At 43.5% G+C, this 16,827-nt stretch overlaps 1 protein-coding gene across 1 annotated transcript in view; it reads left to right on the top strand.

The window, feature by feature from the left end:
• INPP5A (inositol polyphosphate-5-phosphatase A) overlaps positions 1-16,827 on the top strand; it is a 247,016-nt gene that overhangs the window by 218,257 nt on the left and 11,932 nt on the right. The window contains 1 exon segment of the mRNA XM_086466868.1: positions 4,988-5,061. Coding sequence (XP_086322994.1) covers positions 4,988-5,061 — 74 coding nt within the window.

Raw genomic sequence — 16,827 nt, 5'->3', positions numbered from 1 at the left:
AGCTGTGTATTGCATTTCGTGGGGGAGGGTTCAGCGTTTCCACAGACCTCTATTTGCAGTCAGCAGACTGCTGAATCAGTTTCTAAATATTTTTCTTTGACTGGAAAGCTGGATAAAATTGCTGTATTTCCAAAGTCTCTTGAAAAAAATCATGTGCTATAGAGACTGGCAAAGGGGGTTACAGTGACCAGTGTCCACGTCTTTTAATTCTCTAAGGTCAATTCTGTATGCTTATCTCCTCTTTTAGGTCTGAAACTTCATTTCTTTTTCACAGCTGTGAATTCTCTGGTGGACCCTGCAGATGGATTTGATAAATGCTGCTAATATCACCTTGTGATCTACTGATGCTCTGACTTTGGTCTGTAGGTCTTGATGAGTAATTGCCGTTGTTCTACTCCAATGACTGAATTAAGTTGCCCTGTTTTAAAGGGTTCACACACGTGTGGTTTTAGCCAAGGTGGCCCATTGCAGCAAACCGATGGACAGCGACCTTCTAAGGGTACCTCATCGCTTTAAACTGAAGCAAGCAAAATTACCTTGATGTCTACAACTGGCTAAACTCTGTTATCATCCTTTGATCACTGTCGAGCTACATAATATCAAAATATAGTGTTCCAAATAATTGTCTTCTTTGGCCAAAGCACACACCGCTTAACCACACAGGGCCCATGAGCTACAGGGAGGCTGAACCGCAGCCCGTAACCCAGACCTGGTGCGAGGGAGCTCGCTGGAGTCCCCATCGGGAGGACTGCTCGTACCGAGACCACCCGTCCTGCCCTGCTCAGCTTTTTCATGGCAAGTGGCGCATGGGTTCTGCAGACAGTGCTGCGCAGGGCTGCCTGCCCTCGTGTCACGCCTTACCTTCTCCCTCACCCGTGTACATAAGTACACCTGTACATCGTGGTGCTGGCAGCAAAGAGGGAGGAAAAAGCCAGCTCTCCAGCAGCTTTTACAGGCGATACGGTTGCCTGTTTTGGCAGTTCCCCTGGGAGGTGATGGCCGCTGCAGCTGACACAGGCAACAGCCCTAACTGCTTCTAATTCTGCTCAAATTAAATAAGGAAGATCCTTTACTGCAAATGCAGTCATTCTTTACTTCCATGCAGGGAACTTCATTGATATCAAGCCAATTCCCATTCAGGTCAATAGGAGCTTGAATGTACAAACTATTGGAAGCATTTGGCTCCTGCAGTTTGCTAAACTTCAGACTGCAAAATCCTGTCAATAAATTTAACCTGTTTTTAGAAATCATATCCTGCCCTGTGAGTTTTTTCTCACAGTCACAGGCTGGTGGATGCGTGCTGCGTGCCTTCCTACACATCCTGCATGGCTGTATTCCCCGAGGCACACTACCTCTGTGTCTCATGGGGGATTAGCTAACGACACATACATTGCTCATTTTTATTTGGAAGATTTAATCAAACGTTCACGTTGGGCTGGTCACTGGATGTTGTAGAGCAAATATCTTGACGTAACATCAGCAACTCAATGGTTACAGCAGATAAAACGTAAGTCCTGCATCACCGTTGCTATCACTTAGGTATAAAGACATCGGTGAAATTGAATTGGGGGGAAAAAAGTGTCTCCTGAACTGTCTATGACATTCAGTTCTGGAATTAACTTCCAGACACAGCATTTTAAAATCTCTGTGTAATTGCTCAAACTACCCCTGCACGTTGTGCAACACCTTAAAGATTTGGTTCCAAAGGATGATCTTATAATGAGTAAATTAAATAGAACAATGTATTGATTTTTAGGCTTTGAACTTAACTTCATTGTCATTTTCAAGGCATTTAGAGTGACAGGCATACTCATGTTTGTTGTTACAGCAATGGCGCTATCCACAATGCTGTTTAGTGTACATTATGGAAATAAGCGAGCAGTTTGTGCTGAAAATTGCCATGAATAGAGTATGTTCCGGGTAGGTTTTTTTAAATACAGTGTTACTTGCTTTGAAAACACAGACATGACCCTGTGAGATTCTGACTGCTCCTCAGTGTCATCTGGCCTGTATTTTCTTTCATTTTCTGTAGTGTGGGGTGCTCCAGACACCCATGTACCTGTCATAGAGCCAATGCAGTTAAATGATGCCGGTGTCAGGTCCCGTTCCTTCCCTTACTAAGTTGTGTTGAGGGAAGGTGACATTTACAGCTGTTTGTGACAAGACCTAGTGAATGCCTTGGTTTTTCACCAATAGCCTTGCATTTTGAGATTACAGGCTTAAATGAGAACCCAAATGTTTTTAATACCAAAAAAAGGGAATAGTTCAAACATGCTCTTCTACTGAAAAATTAATTGGAGTTTTCTCAAAACGCAGTTCTGGTTTCTGTCATTTCTCCCCCACTGTCTGCAGTGCTGCCAGGTGAATAAAGAAAAGCTGTTGGGGGGTTCGCAGGACGCAGTCCTGAACACACAAGTAACTTGTTGCCCTTCGTAAGAACGAGCAGGTGTCTGTTGGTGTAGTTTGCAGACACATTTGAAGGGAAGGTTACAGATACTGCAACATAGTCACTCATTATCTGGGACAAAAAGAAATGATTTGTTAAAATAACTGTTTAAAATACGGCAGAAAATAAAAGTTTGTGCAGATAATCCAGTGAAAATATTTAGCTATTCTACGTATGAGGATGAATTGTCTGCAGTGAGCGGTCCCTAAATGCTTCTTTTGGGCACTTAGTTGGGCTTTGACATCCAGCTGGGTCATTGTGAGTTTTTGGCTTTGTCATTTCAGGTTAAAGATCTCCCTCTACCTGGGGAAACTTGGGGAACTGGCAGAGAGCACAGCATACAATACAGTCTTGTTCCTATTATCTGTCCTCTCTGTCACCAGTGTCAGCAGCTCATCTGCATACACAGACACCACTAAACAAGCAACTGCAGCAGCCAAACACATCGGAAGCTTCTTTGGATAATAATGCACGTCTGAATGCTTAGTTCTCTAAACCCTGGCCTTCATTTAGTTTGCAGATACCATAATAGCAGGAACAATCTGAATGTATGAAATTTTGAAAGTGTGAATCGGTGTGAGAGGACAATGCGTCTATTTAACATCACCAGCCCTTGGAATGCCATGAGTAATTTATACCATTGTGTTCTGGGGAGCATTGTCCTTTTATTCAGTCCTTGCAGTTTTCATACTTCAGAAATAGCCCTCTTTCTCCTGATGCTTCCACTTTCCTGCTCTGATCTGTTTATTTGGCAACAGTAGGAAAAATGTATTTGCACTGTATTAATAGACACGTATTTCAAAGAAAAGTTTTAACTGGATGGTAGATCTTTTTTCATATGCGGGATGCATTTTGGGCAGATAATATCTTTAAGGTGGAGACACGTGGAGCAGGAAAGGGATGGTAACATTTGCTTTCATAGCCAGTTTGTATGTGTGTGTTGTGACTACACATCTATCTATGCATACTTAAGTTTAGGCTCACAGTCTGGAAGCATGCATGTTAAATCCTTTTTTCCTGAAGTATGTTGAGATCACTTCAGTGAGAACAGTGGCTGAACCGTCCCACCATTTTTATGATTGCTCTTATCGCCCGATACATACCGTAAGTTTCCACACAGATGTTTATAAACGTTTATCCAAACATCTTGGGTACCGGGGCTTTTGATGTTAAAACCGGTACAATTGATCTGCAGTTACTTGTATTGCAGAATCTTTTCCAGCGTACCATCACAGAGTTTGGTGTCAGATGCACTAGAATAGGGAAAGCTGCCCATTATTGGGCATCTTCGTGCAAAAGTCCGTACACAGAGAGACATGGCAACCAGGAGCTGAAGAACGCCGGGTGGGCCTGAGCAAGGGAGCTAATCAGCAGTGCAGGTGGTTCAGGTAGCTGCTTTTCACACAGATAATTAATGTGTACAAGTAGCTGCTAATTGCACATTTCAGGAATGATTTATGAGGTGGCAGGGGGGAGAGAGGGACACAATCTAATTTCTTTGGGAACCTCTGCCGTTCGTACAATGGTATCAGCACAGCTGTGAGATGGGACATGATTAATGAACAGCGGGCAAACACGCCACCATCCTATGGGACGCTGTTGGGATGACAGGCTTGTCAAAACGGAAAGTGGCACTTGGAGTGACGGCCAGTAACAGTGCAGATTATGAGCTTTTTGTCTTTTAACTCGCTAATTCACTCGGACGTCAGGCTGAACAGCAGCCATGGTTCTGAAATAAGGTCGTTTATGTCCATCAGAACAATTATTGGTTTAATGTGGACGATTATCATTGACTTGTTATGAGCGGGCTTGTGTTTATGAACAAAAGACTGCAGATATTTATTTTCTCTGTAGAGGTCTGGGGGAAAACAAATTTGGCAAGGACTGATATTTATAGAGGACGTTAAATCTAGACTTATGAACATCTGCGTTAAATATCTGTTTCTAGTACAGTATCTTGGCTGCTGCCGGAGAACACATTTTACCTATTGTCACGTATCCCTCTTTCTGCTATCTGACGTGCACCACCCAAAAGAGGTGTATGAAAACACAGCTTGTCTTTGCTCAGGAAGAGTGATGTGCACATCCTTGTGTTTATTGTACCTGCTTATCTGAGCTAAAGATAATATAAAGTAATATGATACTTTTTGCTGACATTTTTGTGGGCTGATTAGCATGTCAGTTTGCTGTACTTTTTAAATGCTATTCTGGTTTATCTTTGAAAAGATTGCTAATAAAGTTTGGAAAAAATCAGCCATCTTGAAATAGTAAGTATACATATAGGTTACTGCTGTAAAGAGCCAGTGCTACGTGTTTCACTGAGATGAAAAGGAACATTCTGAAGACTTTTCTCAATGAACTGTTTATGCATCAAAATAGCATTGAGTGTTTTGCACTGTGTTTTTAAAACTGTTATATGAGGGATTTACCTCAAGCTGCGTAACCGAAGTCTTTGCTTATTTCCTTTTATATAATACGGTATTTTTAGATTGCTTCAGTTCAGTATTAGAGATTGAATATATTTATTTCTATCTTTTTTAGCTTTTAGAATTTGACAGAGAGCTGGCAGTCTTTAAAGACAGATTGTATGAACTGGACATCTCATTTCCTCCCAGGTAAGATTCATATATTTATTTATTTCACTAGCTAGCTAAAACATAATTGTTACTAGCACTGTAGAAAAATCGTGAGTGTTCCCATACCTACTGTAGAAACTACGATGATCTTGGTTGCTTTCATAAACGTTGAGCCTTCCCTCGTCCCTCCATTGGTACGTGAACAGTGACAGTGCAGCCCGCATGCCGGTAGTGCTCTGGAGCTCCTCGTTTGGGTTCAGCTGATCCAGTCTTTTGCAGCTGCTGTTAAAGTAGTCCTGCCGTGACTGCCTGCTGAGAGATGTGTGGCTACTTGTGAGCACTGGACCCTGATAACCTGTTAAAATACTGTATTGCAGCCGTAAAGGCAGTCTTTCCTCAAGCTGTTGAAGTCTGGCTAGCAGTGGCACTCGCTGGGAGCAGACGCAGAGTTGGGGTGCAGAGCCTAATGCCATTGCTCAAGGCGGGGTCCAAGAGGAGTATCAGGAAAGAGGACAGGAGCTTAGATTCTGCTTTTCCACTTTCAGTAAATACATTATACAACTGCTAAGACTATTAGAATAATTTGGCCTTTTTGATACACATGCATGATTTTAGTCAGCTGCATCCCTTAGGTGAATTTTAGCCATGGACACACAAGTATTGCTATTGTACAAAACCAAGGTTTTTGCAAGTGGCAGTCCTGCTCAGGAGAAATCTGTGGAAATTTAGTACAGTTTTAAACATGTATGGCCCCTTTCTGAGAATGAAGAAGTCAAATCTCACAGTTGCTTTTAAGGGAAAGAAATACTGCATTCACAAGAAAGTTACAATAAAGGTCAAGAAATCATAGCTAAAAACATACTTCTTACATACTTCTTTTTAATAGATACAATATTCTTAAATATTACTATTTTGTCCTTTATGGACAGATAGAAAAGTATGATGTTTTGGCATACACTAAGAAAAAATTTGGAAAGCTTGCCTTTTTGTTATCATCATCTCATTATTTCTCACCAGCCAGCTGCGATACTGATTATATTGATCCCTTGGGACAATGGAAGTATGCATGGAGAGGTTACCGCTCCTCTAAATTGTTCTTATTGATTGAGTATGATAACAGAAGACCAGCAGTGTGTACATCTCCAAGTGTATTTCATTAGTTGTGTACCTGGTCAGGGTAAAAGGAGGTGAGGGGAATTAGATTTTAGCAGAAATACTCTTCTACTTGATTTCACCAACATCAGTGCTTTAAGCCAGACCAAGTTTTGTCAATAACAGCATTGTTGCCTGAATGGCTGCAGGTTCTTCGAACCTTTTTGTCAATACAGTTTGGTGTCATCTGCTTTCAAGCGAAGATCAGAAATTTGGTGTGAGTAGTCGTGGTATCTAAGTTGTGCTTTTGATCTGTCTGTGAAGCCATGTGAACATCTGGCCAAGGCCTAAACCCTTGAAAAATTTCTTTTCACAGATATGTCCAAATCTCAGTAGGGATTCCTCTTACTGTTTTAGTGGTTAAGTTTCTTGCAAGTGACAGCTAGACTGGGTACAGCCTCACAGCTACCCAGGGCCATGGCCTGTGAGGTTGTGGGCAAGTAATGAATCAGCCTTCCTCTCCTTTGCACCCCGCTGGAGCAAGTAGCGGTGGGAGACCTCCGTGAGCGAAGTACAGGTGGAACAAAAGCCAGAACTGAAACTACAGGAGCCACCTGGTAGCCATGCAGGGAAGGGCATAGCTAGGACTGAGACGGGTGAAGCCTCGGGCCAACACAGGGTCTCCAGACAAGGAGATGAAGACGGGCAGAAGCAGACAGAAGAGGAAAGCTCTAGCAAGTTAGCTGATGAGAGAGTAGGACAATGAGACAGGGCTGCAGAGGAGGGAGGAGGACCGGGCAAGGATGATCTGGAGTACTGGGGTAGAGTGGTGAAAACCGCAGGAAGAGCAAGGTGGTCACAGGACCACATGCCCGTGGGACATGACAGTGAGTTGGTCTTGCCCTTCCCAGGGGAAAACGGGTACCTGGGAAAAAGATTTTCTGTGTCCCTTCCTAGCACTGATCCCCAGAGAGAGTGACAGACTGCTGCTGTCAGGTGTCAGATGCTGGATAGCTAGGGACCCCTGCCAGGCAGAGGTGACAACACTTCTCCTTGAGGTACAGCCAGCAAGCAGCTTGAAAGTGGTGTAATGTAAGACTGTGTAAAGAGATAAAGAAGCCTTGGGGCAAAATAGAAGACATTTGTCAAAAGAATTAGAAGTTAAACTGGGAGTAAATAGGAGGGCTTGTGAGAGTTGTGGCCGAGAACTGCTGACATTCATATAAAACCAGCAGCGAGCTTTGGGGGGATGGATGGGGAGAACCATCTGAAAAGGAGCAAGAGGAGATAAGTTTAAGTATTAGTCAACTGCATTTGTACTCTCTGCTGCCTCAGTATCTGAATACTCTGACACAGAGCATTAACATCCAAATGAAGTATTTCAATATCATTAACATTTTAAGCTACTGTATCCACTGTACGAGTCTGTTATTGTCTAGAACAGAAATACTAAATAAAGTGCTACACCGGAGATGGACCCCTGGTAAAAAAAAGCAAGACCAGGTGAAAATGTTCCATCCCAGAAATCCCAGTGGATGAAACACAGGTTTTGACTTCATCTAATTGATGTAATGAGTGAAATGAAAGAAATACCCTGTAATATGAGCTAAGTATAATCTGCCCTCCCCTGCCCACGTGCTTGCAGACTTGGCTAGGAAACTACAGGAGCAGTTCTGTCATCAAGGAGGGCAGTGCTGTCATCAAGGAGGGCAGTCACCAGCTTCTGATGGGAACTTACCACTGCCAGCTCCTTCTTTCTCAATTTTATTGCTTGTTTTTGTTTCCTTGTAAAAATAAAGCCAAATCTAGCTCATATCCTTGTTTTGTTTTGTACATACCACCAATACTAGAGATGAGATATTTCATTAAGTACAATTTTGGCTTGCAAAGTTAAAGTCCATGCAGCTGAGCCCTCGGTGCCGTTGATCTGCATTACAGGGTATGGCGGACTCAGGTCCTGCATGCAGCCCCCTCACAAGGGGGGGTCCTACACTTGCTCTCGGCAGGACGCCTCCCATGGGCATTTCAGTGTGGCTCTGCGGAGGCGGCACCCTGTCTCCAGAGCTGCTGCTGAATCCTGCCTGGGGCAGCAGCCAGCAGTCACATCACTCTTGCTTCTGTTGTCTTTCAAATAAGATGAAAAACCAAGATCCTCACCACTTCTTGCCACCAAAGATCCCATAACATTTCTGCAAGAGCGTAGACATCTAGACAGCTGTTCTGGCCAAAGTCCTGGTAATCAGATTCTGCCTCCTCAAACGCACTCTTACTTCAATTGAATCTGGTGGTATTCTGCACTTTCTGCCCCAAACTGCTGTGCCACGTGCTGGTGCCGCCCTGGTTGCTGCTGCATCGCAGCGCTAAGGGACGCTGAAGTCAGCAGTTGTCCACTGACCACAGCTTTGAACTCACTCAGACGCCTGCAAAAAAGGATCTGCACCACCAAGGTGGAAGCAGATGCTTCTGACCAGGGACCCTGTCCAGATCTTGGGAAACGGCCGTGGAGGGTTGTTTCCAGCTCCATGCATTCAGCTCTGTTCCCACTCGGTTCCCAACTTTGGGGCTTTGCAAGCAGTCTGGGGAGCGGGAAGCGGGGCGCAGCGTAACATGGCAAACCCTTCCTCGGCCTCCAAAGGCCTGCAGAGAACCGGCCCTGCGGCTGCGGTTCTCACCTACAGAAAGGGAGCAGCGCAGGGGATGAAGGTGCAGCTTTGCCTGCTACTTGCTGTTTCCTTCTTGCAGCTAAGTAATAGTAATAGTAATAAACAGTAACAAATTTTTATATGCTGAAAGGTGGCACTTCCTTTGTGGCATGGAAGGGATGCTAATGCCAAGTTCGTGTCACATGAAATGTCTTTGAACTTAATTCAATATTAATTTGAATTGAATATGAGAATATTGCTAAAAATACAAGATGTTAAACCAACAAGCTAAACTCATGCATATACAAAGAGCAAATTGGCTTTACGTTAGGGTGCTTTTTTTCACCCATCCCTCCTCGTGTCCTGGGTCGTATGGCAAGGGAACCCTGCTTTCCGTTCTGTAGCTCTGGCATAGGCACCAAGCTCTGTCAGAAGCCTTGCCTAAGTGAGGTTCTGCAGAACTGGATTCACAGTTGTTCGAGTTACTGCAGGGCAGTGTCCTGCTTTTGTTTGTGAAACTGAGCACATTGATTTTCCTGGAGCAAATAATAATATTTATTTTTCTTTGTATTGAAATAATGACCGCAATGTGCTATTAACTGCAAAACCAAGTGTTTTGAATAGGCAAAAAACAGTGGGTTTAATGCAGGACATTTTCTTGTTAACTTAGAACGTTTTCACTCATGCAAGAAAGAAATTAAATGTGTAGCCTAAATGTCTTGGTTTCACTTCCTAGTAGTTTTTTCCTCCATTTTCCCCTATTTTTCTTTTCTTCTGGGAAGAAAAAAAATCTGTAGCTTGTCATGACTTAGCTGCTTTTAGATATTGTTTGTAAATGTGAACTTAATCTATATTTGTCATGTATCCAGTCATACTAGATTTTGTACTTTTAACAAAAGGAGGATATGATCAGTCCTGTATGTTTAGAAACTACTTCTTTCAGCTTCTTGGTATTCTTAGCTGGAAAGTGTACGATGCATCCGTTTGTTCTGCCAGTGCATTAAACAAAGCCTTTTTCACGGGAGGTAGAGACAGAGAAAGCTCTAGTCACTTTTTGTGTCAGGCTTACTGGTTTAAGTAGTGAGCATTTGAATTTAGAAGGAAGTTGTAAGCAATTGTAATGGTAGCCTTGAAGTAGTATTTCAGAATTTGTTTTGTACGTGATATTTTAATTATAGTCCATCGATTCAGTCTGTGAATTACTCTCCACTTCTGTTCTTGATCCATGGTGTTACAGTCTTGCATCACGGGATGCTGGCCAACAATTGAAGACATAATCTCAGTTAAAATGGTATTGAATACATCTAGTACTACATTTCACATCTCTCAAAAAATGAAAGACCAATTAGGACAGTTTTCTCTTTCTTTCATTTGCTTCATCGTTTGTGCATATAATTAATTGCCTGATTTGCACACAGAGTTCTACAAATCAATAGCAGTTGCATTCCTGTCTTACTTTTTCCTCTCAAAAAGCATGCTTGAGATTCAGTATACTCTTGAGATACATGGAAAAGGTCACATCCCTTTGAATTGCAGCAGACTAAGTTACTTATAAATTCATTTTTTCTCAGCATAAACTGTTTATTCTCTGGACTTTATAATGAAATCTTACTGATATGCTACCACAGCTGGCCTGGGGTTGAAAGCTTTACTTCTTTGAGTCAGTGGTATTTTTGTGGTTAACTTCAGTGGTGCCACAATTTCACCCTGAGCGGTTTTCGTGGGTTTGCTTTCATGCCACTCCTAGAGCAGCATCACACCGTGATATAGATATGGAATTATATATCCGTATAAACATGGAAAGGTAGGAACACACCGCACTGTTATTGCCCATGTTTTACCTTGCTTCCCTGCAAGGGGAGTCAAGAATACTTTAATTTTTTTTTAAACCACTGACTTCTTGGCTCTAAGCAGTAGTACAGATAGTTCTGTAAAGAAAATGAAAGACCAGAGGCCTCTCTCCTGCACTGCTCTATTTGCCAAGTCAAGGCAGCCATGGAGAAAGTATGAAGATTGCTGCACAGCTGTCCTTTCACCATTTGGTGCTTAAAGGAGAACTGAGACTAAGCTGATGCCCTCCATAACAAGTTAATGCAAATCTTCCATGCTTTTTGATCCTTCGAGGGAGGACCGACCAGTGTTTAAACCCTCTGTGGGAAGGTGTGTTGAGTACCCCTTGTGAAAGGCTGCATAAGCCCACAGTGTAGCTAAATTGATAGAACCTTGTAGTCCTGGCTTAAATCACTAAAAGCCAGGACAGTCAATTCTATATCTAAAACCGCTATTTTTCAAGTCTTCATAACTCTGTAATGACCATTAGAATTTATTGTGAGTTGAAACTTGACATGAGAGGTTTCAAAACAAGAAGTAAAATGGGGTTTTGGTTCACAGCAAGATTTCAGAAGAAAAGCACCCTGTCAGGCTGTTGCGTGAGTGTTTTCCTACCCACATAGCATATCTGCTTGGGATTATTCATTTTGAATACAGCAGGCACGAGGCCAAAAAGACAAAGTACAAAAGTACAGGATGCTGTTACCCCATGGCCAGCCATCTACTTGTGAGTGGAGGAGCAGAGATGAGCTGTGCTCCTCCCAGGGTTGCTTCTGCAACTGGGCAAAATACGAAAAATAATTCTAGGAGTGAGGACCAGAGCCTTGGCATGGTTGATAAGATGGGAAGGTGAATGAGTATTTTCAGAATTACCACTTTGGCCTTAGTTGGGTATAAATTAAATTGAAGTTCTTTGTTTTTCTTTTCTTAATCTGCAATTTGGCTTTCTTCCTGCTCTTTCGAAACAGCGGTTCACTTTTAAGTTTTCGAACTACTAAGCAGTATGCAAATGGCATTTGTTGGATTGTACATAAATATGTTAATATTTTTAATCATACATTAATTTTGGTAGGTGTAGGTCATAATTATATATGTAATAATAGTTCTATGAGAATGCGTGGTTATAGTGTATTATAGTTACAAATTGAATTTGCAGCTGTAAGTGGAATGGTGTTAAGGCAACGCAGTAAATTCATGTTCATGTATATGCAAGTGGTTTCAGCAAGGTCTTGACAGACTCTGTGTTAGTGAATGTTAGCTTCAGGACTCTTTCCAGTCAACTTTGTATGTGGGAAGGATTCCAAAGCCACTTCGGAACTCCCCTACCAGCCACACCTAAAAATAGCATTTCTGGAGGCATACTGATGGAACTCAGAACGAAACTATTGTTCTTCTCCAGTGCAAAACTGTAATTTAGTTTGAGACCACATGTCTGCTTGATCTCACATGAATTCTTCATCATACCCTGCCTGACCATCTTGCCGCAGCACAGAGGGAGTGGTGGTCGGGCAGTCACCCCTCAGAAACATTCAGAACAAAGCTTTGCCTGGGCATAGCACATACAGCATCTGCTTAACTTGCAAGGCTGTCAGGTGTCTCCTCTCCTAATGTGCCTCCTCAGGGCACTTAGTATCTGTGCATTGTCCTACAATCCTCTTCAGTTCTGAGATCCTTTTAGTTCTTCAAGCGTGTTCTTCAGTTGTGTCAGCTCACCATCCTGTGTGACCCGTGCGGCACAGGGGAGCACGCTACTGATGCAGTGAGTGAGCTTCCAGGAAAAAAGCCTCGCCCTGCTAGCCCTCAGCCAGCACGTGCTGAAGCCGTTTCACCCCTGTCAGCAGCCTCTGCCCGCCGGGGTTCCCCGGCACAGTCTTGCACTTCACCATCCGGACGGCCAGAAACCTGCCAAGGGAGAGATGTCTGCGGAACACGCAGCCATCCCTCCCAGGCAGTGGGGACAGCAGGCAGGGTGGGTTGTTCCTCTCCCCAGTCAAGAGGTTAGCCTCTCCAAAGCTCACCCCTCTCCTCATTTGTCTTCCCTCGGGCTGACAATAGGAGAGGAAACAAACACGCTGCCTTCAGCCACGGCAAATCCTTCCTCCATCCTCTTGAAATTTGCCAAAAGCGAAGGCAGGCTGGAAGGGGAATCACGGCTCACTAAGAAATCACAGGCTGCCTTACAACTCTGCTGTCTTACACAGCATATAAAGACCCCTGCTAACGGAGTATCTTTCAGACATCATTCACCCGTTCCTATACACCTATATTTTGAGGCCTTTTACTTTATATTGTGAATATTCATGTTTTCATCTCACCCTTTGTAATCTACTGTAGCCCATAGCAACCTTAGCCATTGGAGACTAAATACAATTCAGAATTTTAAACTCTATAAGCTCTGTCAGTCACGGGCTGAACAGCCTGGCCGTGAGCAAACAGCAAGCCCAGTGTGAGGCTGGAAAAGAGCTTGTGGTAGTCAGCAATCATTGCAAAAGGCGGTAGGTGTGAAAAAAGAAGTAACGACATTGTGGTCAGTCGATATACAGGTGGGCAATTGTTGCCTTTATCACTGGTCTCCATTAATTATTATAATTATTCTTGTAGCTGTTGTATAGCAAAGATAGGAGCTGACTTTAGCAAGAGTTCACGCCCACCTACAAGGTTTGCTTTCAGATAAGTCTGCATGCACAGTAATCTCATGTATTAATCATTCTCTTAAAGTGACCTATTCTTGTTTGTTGTTGCATTAGGCTGTCATGTAATTTACTGGTTGGACATATGTTTGTGTCTTACATTTCCTCTGTGTGATATTTTTCTCAAGCAGACCCTCTGCACTGGCAGTATCTTGGCTTTGACACCTCTCACCAGGAGACAGGTTGAATCTCATTTACTCTCAGAAGAGTGTTTGTCCTTTGGAATTCTCTCTGGCTCTCATCCCTTATTCTGCCAGAATCCTGTTCAGTCTATAATCTGTTTATTCTCTACCCTTGTATTTTGTCCCATGACCTTTTTTATTCTAGTAGGTTGCACAATGATACATGTATTTTTTTCTGGTCTAATTTGCACTACAGAGTGAGCCAGTCTGCTCTGCACGAAGCAAAGCCATTTTCAAATGTGCTCACTTGTTCCTTTCCTTCTGCAGAGACCGTCAGCTCTGCCGTTTGTACCCAGCCGTGGGGGTGCCATTGTACATAGCCCAGTTGTCGCCCTTGGGTGTGAAATGGGAAGCCAAGAGGATGGTTTAGGTTTTGATGGGCTGCCTTTAGCTACCAGTGTCCTCACCAGCTACCCCAGCATGTTCTCAGAGTATACAAACCATCTGCTGCCAGGACTGGTGCAGTAGTCCTGAAGCAAACAGTGTTCCCATTTCTCAGAACATTACCTCAGTAATGCTTCTGGATCTTCTTGCCTCACAAAAGGGGAGGTTAGGCACTCGAATAACTTAAAAATCGTTAAAGCCCAAGGTTATTTTTATGCTTGCTTTATCAGTTACTTTTATAACACGTGATTTTTCTGCCAATTAAGAAGTATTTTCCACGGAATAGAAATACTTCATACTCATTCATGCACTGTAAAATACCTTCCATGTATCAGTGACGTATTGTGAATCACCAGTGGATCCCTGAGCCCCCCCCAGGAACAAATTCTCACAGGACATTGTGTACTTGTCTGAGTTCTTCCAGCATCTAAGGCTGGAGCACAGAAACAGCTTCCCAGCTCGAAGCAGAGAAGACAGCTGTCATTTCCTCAAAACAATAAGAATTTAATCATGAAAATGGTTTTCAGACAGATCTCATCCCTATTTCTCCTCTCACATTAAACCAGTACCGCTCTCACCATCATTCTCAATTAATTTCCAAATTAAACTGGGGTGTTTCTTTAGTTTGTGAGGAACTGGATAGAATTACCCAAGTAAGCAGTTCTGTTTGTTTTAAGGAATTGTGGCAAAGGGAAAAAACAGAGGGAAATCAATGAAGGGAGAAAGTTTCAAGGACTGAGCATTACTGTACGCCATGTGTAAGGTGGGGATTACAGACTGTGCTGCCAGCAGAAGGTAAAGCAAATTCTAAACAGACTATGGTCCCAGGCCGTTTATTGTATTCTGGTCTGAAAGGGCTGTTGGAAAGCCTGGTGGTTTGAAACCCACTTGCTGCCTCAGCTTTGCCTTATTTTTTTTCCAGTATGAGAATTTGTAAATGGTAGCCCAAAAGTAACTTAGTCTAAGCCAGGCACATTCCCAGAAAAGACGTTTAGCTCAATCACAGTCACATAAAGTAACATCAGACGGCTTTGCTGAAACAAGCCAGCACCGGGTCCTTCCCAAGGAGCCAGCATTATTCATAATTACATTTATCCACTTGTAATAGTAGCAGTGTTACATACATTTGGTGGAGTACAGCATTATTGTTATTGAAGCAATAGAGCGTGTCACTCGTAGTCCGCTCACTGAGGCATTAGTCTTGCTGAATAATCCATTTTGGTGAGCTGCCCTCTCCCCGACACTCGGGCTGGGCAGCAGAGCAGAGCCTACCAGTCGCTATTGTCGGTGGGCAGCATTCTGGGCAGAAAGGAAGGGGCCAGGTGTTACGTGCTGCAAAAAGAAGGGGGCTCTGGGTTTCTTGTTTTCTAGCTGAAAAAGGTCCAGAGTTACACTGGTGGTACAGAAATGTTAACTGAAGTGTGTTGTAGACGTGTACTTTCCAAAGAAGTATGTTAAGCGAGAAAGCAATATGCCCGACATAAATCCATAAAAAAGATTCCAAGAAAAACATCGTGTCGTTAGCCCTCCTGGCTTGTATCGTGCCCAGAGTTATGGCTTGGTCCCATTTACCCTTCTTACCCTTTGCTGCTGGACTGCCCGGATGACCCCCCCTTTTTATTGTCACCTTTGACTCCGATTGTTGCTGTGATCACCATGGTGTTAGTGTAGACTTTGCAAGCAGCAGCTGGTTAAGGCATTGTACTTTAACTACTGTGTTTGCAGGGCTGTGTTTACCCTCCTGATTTGGCTTAAGTGAGATGCATATCATGGCCAGTTAGCTCCGGAGAGCATCATGAGGGCTTATTAGTGTTTTGGTACATATGAAGCAGCTAATTTAATTCAAACAGCAATGGGTCTTATTGCTGAGCTTTAACTATCTGCTGCCTAAGGTGAGCATATGAAGATAAATTACATGGGGTCATTTGCTAGGAAGAGAACTAGAGAACCCAAATCTCCCTTTCAGATTCAGGGAAATATAAAATGGTGATTCAATTCGGCGGAAGAAACTAATGATCTGGAAGCTGACAAAAATTAGATGTCATACTTCGATTGGTTGAATGACGTTTTAGTGAAATCACACTTGTGTGCTGGCTCACACTAATACTGAGTTGGGGCCTTGTCAATTAAAAATACCAAAATATTTGTATTTACATAGAATCATAGAATCATTAGGTCAGAAGAGACCTCTGAGATCATCAAGTCCAACCCTTGACCTAACACCACTGTGGCCACTAAACCATGCCCCGAAGTGCCACATCTACATATTTTTTGAACACCTCCAGGGATGGTGATGCCACCACCTCCCTGGGCAGCCTGTTCCAATGTTGGACCGCTCTTTCAGTAAAGAAATTTTTCCTCATGTCCAACCTAAACCTCCCCTGGCACAACTTGAGGCCATTTCCTCTCATCCTATCGCTTGTTACATGAGAGCAGAGACCGACCCCTACCTCACTCCAACCCCCTCTCAGGCAGCTGCAGAGAGCGATGAGGTCTCCCCTCAGCCTCCTCTTTTCCAGACTGAACACCCCAGTTCCCTCAGCCGCTCCTCACCAGACCCGTACTCCAGGCCCTTCACCAGCTTCGCTGCCCTTCTCTGGACACACTCCAGCACCTCAGTGTCCTTGTTGCAGCGAGGGGCCCAAAACTGCACCCAGCATTCGAGGTGCGGCCTCACCAGTGCTGAGCACAGGGGCACGATCACCTCCCTGCTCCTGCTGGCCACACCATGGCTGACACAGGCCAGGATGCCGTTGGCCTTCTTGCCCACCTGGGCACACTGCCGGCTCATGTTCTTATCTTCGACCTTACAACTTTCGAAGCACCCAGAGCTTGAACTGGCAGCCAACATTCACCGTCCTTGCTTCTAGTAAAAGCATGTTAGACAATCTGAGAGTGTGTCAGAGCTAAAGGTAAATTGGTCCAACATTTTCTTACAAAATATGAAAATTGTAAATAATATTCTGATGAAAAGTGGTTGGGATT

This window comes from Leptosomus discolor, chromosome 6 (assembly GCF_034619465.1).
Source record: "Leptosomus discolor isolate bLepDis1 chromosome 6, bLepDis1.hap2, whole genome shotgun sequence".
NCBI classification, from domain to species: domain Eukaryota; kingdom Metazoa; phylum Chordata; class Aves; order Leptosomiformes; family Leptosomidae; genus Leptosomus; species Leptosomus discolor.
The sequence above is the reverse complement of the archived record's forward strand: the minus strand, read 5'-3'. Positions and strand labels throughout refer to the sequence as shown.